Source organism: Acanthopagrus latus, chromosome 11, assembly GCF_904848185.1.
Source record: "Acanthopagrus latus isolate v.2019 chromosome 11, fAcaLat1.1, whole genome shotgun sequence".
NCBI lineage: Eukaryota > Metazoa > Chordata > Actinopteri > Spariformes > Sparidae > Acanthopagrus > Acanthopagrus latus.
The window spans coordinates 225,001-232,500 of record NC_051049.1 but is presented as its reverse complement, the minus strand read 5'-3'; the positions used below and the strand labels follow the sequence as shown (position 1 = coordinate 232,500).

Here is a 7,500-nt window from a genome sequence, read left to right as displayed (position 1 = left end):
AGAGCAATTAAATTTTACAATCACCTAAAAATAGACATACATACAAACAGACATACCATCGCAAAGCCCTAACCTGCCAAGAGCTGAAGCCAGAGAAGAGCTCCTTCAGCCAGCTGGTCCGGAGGCTCAGTCCAGACAACCTAACATGGCCCGGACGGCCTCGGGACCACAACACCAAGCCAATCAGACCAAACCAAACTATCAACCAACAAAAAGAAATCTATATCACATACTGGAAGGAAACAACTAAAACACGGAGTAAATTAAGAAGCAAATTATCTGAGCACAGTAAGAGATCCTAAATTAAGAAAAGCCTTGACTGTGTAACACAGCCGAGCTGTAGAGAAGCGTCGACAGAGGAGGAGAGACTCTGCTCCCACTGTGACCGACAACAGGTCAAGTCACAGCTACACTTCCTCACCTCATGCCCCAAATACCAGGCTCTGAGGAGAAATAAACACTTTCCCAATGTAATAACAAATACACCCTGAATTTGAAAACACAACAGACAGAAACTCCCATATTTACTTGGGGAAATGCCCAAATGTGAGAAAACTGCAGCTAAATTCACCATCGCATGTCACGACCTGAGGACAGCCAGTGGAACCTGAGAAACATGACTCAGTATTTACTTCTTTTTAATTGTTTCAATCTTATTTATTTATTTATCTATTTAGCGTATCAACATCAACATCAACACACACACACACACACACACACACACACACACACACAAACAACTTCAACACAAACTTCCACAATCTTTGTGCCTGCCATAGACTGACAGACAGGAAGTGACACACATTATTATTACTGAGAATGATTGATTGTGACTATGACTGTGATTGAGTCAATCATAGTTATACATATTATACATACAGTATTACCAACGGTATAGATTATAACTAATTTATTGTAAATATTGTTTTCCTTTATATTTATTACATTATTATTTTGAATTCTAAATGCTTGCTTTGGCAATGCATACAGTGTTACCTCATGACAATAAAGCCAATTGAATTGAATTGAAATTGAATTGTAAGAACATACAAGTGCATATAGGTTTTTTATTTATTTAAAAAAAAAATTGTGGTTGGGAGGGAGTGATGCTCTGCAGGTCCAGGTGAAGTCTGAACAGGTGAGTCCTGAGTCTCCTGCTGCAGACAGAGAGACTCTGCTGTCCTGACGCTGGTCCGGACTTGGTTCCACCTCTGAGGCTCCAGAACAGAGAAGAGTCGTGACTTCTCTGCAGATCAGATTTGCCCTCAACAGCATCTGCAGGATCGGGCCACAGCAATGATGTTGGGGGTGCAGGACAGTTGAGGATTACGCTCAGGTTCCTCAGTCGATGAAGGTGATACTGTGACGTCCTGGACAGTGACTGACAGGTCCATGTGAGGGCAGTCTGTCCCTGGGATAAAGAGGGGTTCAGGTTTACTCAGGTTGAGTTTGAGGTGATGAGCAGCTGTCCAAGCAGAGATGATGCAGACATTCAGAGATGAGCATCACAACGTGGCTGTTGGAGGAGGATGAGGGGAAAGAGAGCAACAGTTGGTGTCGTCAGCAGAACAGTGGTCAGAGAATCCATGAGATGTGACTGCAGAGCCCAGTGATCTAGTGTGCAGTGAAACCAGAACAGGTCCTGATATTGAGACTTGAGGGACACCAGTTTTTCTAGAACGGGGACGAAGTTCTGGAGGCACCGAGTGACTCTGTCACTGTGAGGAGGCTCGTCTCACTGGAGTGGGCAGTCCTGAAGCCTGACTGATTTGGTCAAGGAGGTCGTAATATGAAAGATAGGAGGACAGCTGGTTGTTGATGGCATGTTCCAGGGTTTTAGAGAGGAATGAAAGAAGAGATGCAGGTCTGTAGTTTCGGATGTCAGCTGAGTCTAGGGTGGGTAATGACAAGATTCAATATTTCAGCTAACCTTCCTCACAGAATGCCTAAAATTGGATCTACAATTTCCTCTTACTCACCAGCAGTAGTTTCACAGCTTCTCTTCCCTGGACACATGTTACATCCATGAAGTAAATTACATTTCCCCTCCAGCTCGAGTCAGCAGTCAACATTACAGAACCTGGATCTGCACCCGCTCTCCTCGTGAGCTGGAGGCTCCGCCTCCTCCTCCTCAGTAAAGCTTCAGGCAAACGCAAAGTTTTCACTGAACGTTCAGCATATTCAACTCTGAACTTTTATATATTCCTTCTTCGAAAATGCAAACTCACATCAATCCGTGTCTTTGAAGTGATGTTTACAACCTTAACACATACAAAAACTCTCTTCATGTTTAGTCTGAACACCATAAAAGAGTGAAGATCAGCTGGAGGAGACCGAAGACTCATCAGGTTTCTTCTTGAAAGATCCAAAAGTGACTCAGTCACAGGAACCATCAGACTGAACTAACCGCCAGCTTTATATCTACAGCAGTGTGCTCGGGCCGTCCAGTTGGAGCTGGGGCTCTTTACTGGACCCTGAACGTAAAAAGTGGTTCAGTTAACAGTGAGTGTTTTTCTTGGTGTGTCCACTGGAGGCTGAGAGGGAAATCTCCCACAGTCCGTCTGACTGTGAACGCCTCACAGCCTTTAATCTTTCAGCACTAATTGATCAGTTTAACAGACGTCCTGCGGGACGACAACACATGGAGCTCATATTATGAAGAAAGTGAGAGGAGGAAGAGAGACGACTGAGATCAGCTGCAGCTCGTCTGTTTCTGTGAATTCACTCCTTCACTTATTTTATTCCAAAATCTTCAAGGACACAATGATAATGAAAGTCTCCTGTAAACACTGATAGATCCAGATGAACTTTTAATTAGTAACTTCCATGATAACGAGCACAGAGCATGCAGCGTCCACCCCTCAGTGTTTTTATAGCAGCAGTTTTTCTTTTTACTGTTTCAGTCACAAAATGTCACATTCAAGAGAAATTAAGCTTTTTACATTCAGATGGCGGTGATGAGGTCATCAGTCCTTTAAATTCCCTCATTAGGGTTAAAAACTGCTCATTATCTCACAGAAGAACAGGAGGTCCGTCTGATTGAAATCAAACTGGACACATGCAACAACACACGGACACATTAACATCATCAGACCCGATACCGGCTCATCAGTACTTCACATTTACAGATTCACTCTTTGATTCGGCTTCAATCAACTGACAGGAAGTCTGTCGTCAGTGGTTGAGACACGCAAGGAGAAAATCATCAGAGGAAAAAAGTCTTTTTGATCCGTTTTCTACTACAGAAGAAAAATATTTAACAGCTTTATTCTCCTTGCGGAGGCCTGAACACTTTAATATACATTTAAACCAAAAGTTTATTTAAAGTCACTTCTTTAAACATGTATTGTCTTTGTTTCTGATTATTGAAGATTTGTGTCAGCAAACGATCAGTGAGTGAATCTTTAAATTCTGAATATGTCAATAAAAATGTGATCTCACATCAGTCCATCCTGAATAAATACACACATCCACATTCACACACAACTCTGAACAGTTTCAACCAATCAGAAAGCAGCACACAAACAAACATGCTGAGAATCACTATAGCAACCAAGCCATCACAACATAAAGGCAACAACACACCTGTCCAGATAATATAGTCAGTGTGGACCTCCGACATCCATAGTCCATATGTCTCACTGCGCTGTGATAGGCCACGCCTGTCATAGGGGGCGGGGCCTGCAGCAGGAAGCAGCTGCTGGTTGGTGGAAATGTCTGGAGGATCCACTTCAGGGTTCAGCTTGGTTGCATGTTTGTGCTTCTAGATGAATCTTTAAAATTGTCTCTGAGTTTTTGTTTCTTCATCTTAATTCACAGAACACGTTGCCATGGAAACACTCCATCTTCCTGCTCAGTGGCTCAACACTGTGGACGAAGGTAATCTATTACTCTTGGATGGTCCTCAATTAAAAAAAGAAAAGAAAAGAAAAAGAGATTAATAACTGGTCACAAGACCATGTTTGAGGAGATGTATTTGAGGGAAACTGAACTTTATTCTGGTGATGTCACTTCCTGATTTATGTCCCTGGATCTGTGAAACAAGTCACATAACCTCCAGACAGACGTCAGGAGAGAGACGTCGTCCCTCCACTTCAAGTGTCTCCACAGAAACAACCTTTGGGACAAAGAGGAAACACATACTTCTTGGTCCTGTTTGAATTGTTTAATGAATCACACATGATGTTCATCTACTTAAAAGGTCATTTCGCAGTTTGTCTCAGTTTGTTTTAAAGAAAATAAAACATTAAAGAATATAAAAAATGTCAGTGAACGACAGCAACTCAACAAACGTCACCAACAGCAACATGGCTGCCGGCACCACACAGTTAGCTGTCATGCAGGACAACTCCATGAGTTTTCAAAAAGATGACGTCACTTAACTAATGACATCTTTATTATTACATATTCTGATATTTTATGGCAAACTGAGACTTTTTGGAGTTGAAAGATTAAACTGACATACATCAAGTGTGACTTGATCAAAAATTATAGCATCAGCGTGTCTTTTGACAGGGTCACAGAGTGTTGAGCCACTGACCAGTCGTCTCCGTCCTGGATGACAAACTTTGTTTCCTGTAAGTCCAGTTTTCCATCGTACGAAGAAATGCATAGCAACTGCAGTCAGGTACTGTGATGTTAGTGACCAGAGTAAGGCTTTTATTTTTAAAGGTAAAGAGACTAATCCTTGAACCTTCGTCCCTGCAGACTCTTGTAATAGTTCTCCTGCTCAGTCTTGTTACGACTCTCTCGATCCAACAGAACCAGCGCCGTCTTGCGTCTCATGGCTATCTCCCTGCGCTGGGCGTCCACTGACAGCTCCACCTGTGGGTTGGGGGGAGGCTGGGCCAGATCGGAGTCGACTGTGGCGCGTGGCGAGGCAGAGCGGTGTGGCCTGAAGCTGCTGCCATGGGCAGCAGAGTCACCCCGATTCTGGCTGTTTAAGTCGTAGGTGTCTCGTGGGTCACCCCCATTGGACGCCCCCGCCCACTCCCAAGGGTTACCGTTACCCGCGAGGGCTGGGGCTTGAGGATGCGGTGGGGCTTGGACAACAGGATGGTGAGGGGCGTGGGCATCCACGGTGATGATACCCAGCCCCTCTCGCTGCTCATATGGAGGGCGATAGTGGGGGGAGTCGGTGGTGGAGGAGGTGCCGGAGCAGGTGGAGGTGGTCTCAGAAGATTTCTCCCCCGAGGAGGAGGATGGGAGGAGGCCCTGCTGCTTTGACATGGCGATGACCTGCATGAGTCGTGGCTGATTGGCGGCTCCACGGACTGATCCCTCCCCGCTTGCCTTCTCCCGGATGGCGAGCCACTTGGCCCGGGTCAAGGCGCTCTTTGGGGACACTGGTGGAGGTCCTGCTTCAGGGATCTGTGGTGGTCTGGGAGTCACCACAGCTTTGGCACCACCTGGAGGTGGGGTGGGGTTGCGACTGGAGGCTGTCCTCCCAGACTGCACTGCAGGCTGGTAGATGGGAAGCTGAGACCCCCCCTCGTCGGTCCCCACAGACCCCACCTCGGAGCCCTCCTCACTGGCCTCGCACTCTGCCTCGTCCCGGATGCTCAGCCCTCTCATCTCCATCGACTTTTGCTTCCACTCTGACACCAGCTGCTGCGAACGCATCGGGTCCATGGGAACCTGCACTGCCTTCAGACGCCGCTGCACAGGCTGCACTGGCTGCACCTGCTGAACCAGGTCCTCCGGGCCGATGTTGGCCCCCAGCACACCATTAACATTCATGCTGGCCCTTGGCAGTGTGTTGCTGAAGGTCAGCATGGTCTCCTTGCCCATGGGGCTGCGAGGAGCCAGCAACTCCACATCCACACTGGCCCTCTTCAGACTCCCCATGGAGTCCTTCTCCCTCTGCAGGGGCCCCAGGCCCTCAAGCCGGTCCATGGGGGCCGGAGCCGCCGCTATCTCATCGTTACTCTCTGAGGCGGAGGCAGGGCCCTTATTGTAGACGGACTCGTGTCCTCGCTCAGTCAGTGCTCGTAAAGGGTCCTCTTTCGGTGGTGGTGGTGGGGGGGTGGGAATAAAGTCATCAGAGGACTTGAAGTTGGCAACAGCGTGAAAAGCCTGATGAAGAAAAACAATCATTTCTAAATGTCTGAAGATGGAAAATTGTCTGAAATAGAACTGTGAGAAAGGAAACTAAAAAGTGAAAATCAAACATATCAATGAGATCTGCATCACACACACGACTCCGACGTCAACACTGTTCCTGCACTCTGTCTTCCTTCATGTCAGCTCATTTCTTAAATCTGTATACGTAATATATATATACTGTATGTGTATAAAAAGGATTTCTCCCCCTTCAAGTCAGTATTTAGTAGTTACACCTTTGGCCTCGATCACAGCACTGAGTCTGTGTGGATCATTCTCAGTCAGGCTTCAACATCTGGATGCTGCAGTTTTACTCAGTTATTATCTGTAAAACTGCTTCAGCTCTGTCAGGTTGACGGGGATCAGGCGAGGTCTGGACTTTGACTCAGCCACTCCAGAACAATCACCTTGTTGTCTCTAAACCATTTCTACATAACTTTCTCTGTCTGCTTTGGGTCATTGTCTTACTGGAAAACAGATCTTCTCCTAAGTTGTTGTTCTCTTGCAGACTGAATCAGGTTGTCCTCCAGGAGTTCACTATATGTTGCTGCATTCATTTTACCCTCTACCTTTACAAGTCTAGCAGGGCCTGCTGCTGAGAAGCATCCCCACAGCATGACGCTGCCACCACATTGCTTCATGGTGGGGATGGTGTGTTTGTGGTGTGCTGTGTTTGGTGTCCACCAAAAATAGCATCTAGTCTGGATGTGTGGAGTGTTTTTTTGTTTTCAGTGTAATTGTAGCCATGAATACTGAGGGTTCACTAACTGTGAGACTGCTAGCACCAGCCAGCTGGGATTTTGTTGAATTAAGTCAGTTTCTTTAAAAGGGGCTGAAAAGGTATTATATATTTCAATTAATCAACATTTCTTTGTAGAAATCTGTTTTCAGTTTGACATTTAAGAGTTTCATTGTAAATTCTTGTCAAAAAAATGCAAATTATATTGACCGTGAGTCCATTTATTAAAGTTATAAAAGGGAAAAACATCCAGATGTTTCACATCTCACCAGATAAGCAGCGATGAAGGCGCCGATGAGGAAGCCTACGTACACGTCGATGGGATGGCTGCGATGCTGAGTGATCTGAGTCAGACCTGTTAACGCTGCCGCGATGGCGAAGGCAAACACCAGGACGGGTTTGAGCAGCTTGGTGCTATCAGAGATGGTTGAGTTAAAATACATCTGGAAGGAAACAGATGATCAACTTCATCATCTAACTTAATGTCATGAATAACATTTGATGAAGCTGATCTGTGACTTAAACTGATGACAGGAAGGTTTTCTTACAGAAACATAAACAGCTGCGAAGGCAGACAGAGTTGCATGCTGGGAAGGGAAAGTTTTCCTGTCAGGACAGAAAAAGATCAGAAAAACGTTTTCAATAATCACTTTAATGTG

The 7,500-nt window shown here is 45.6% G+C and overlaps 1 protein-coding gene across 1 annotated transcript in view; it reads right to left on the bottom strand.

Annotated features, from left to right (window-relative positions):
- Positions 1-2,793: 2,793 nt before the first annotated feature.
- plppr3b (phospholipid phosphatase related 3b) overlaps positions 2,794-7,500 on the bottom strand; it is a 9,163-nt gene continuing 4,456 nt past the window's right edge. The window contains exons 6-8 of the mRNA XM_037115246.1: positions 7,390-7,447; positions 7,111-7,284; positions 2,794-6,075 (exon numbers count right to left, since the gene is read on the bottom strand). Coding sequence (XP_036971141.1) covers positions 4,681-6,075; positions 7,111-7,284; positions 7,390-7,447 — 1,627 coding nt within the window. The 3' untranslated portion in view covers positions 2,794-4,680. The remainder of the gene's footprint in view (positions 6,076-7,110; positions 7,285-7,389; positions 7,448-7,500) is intronic.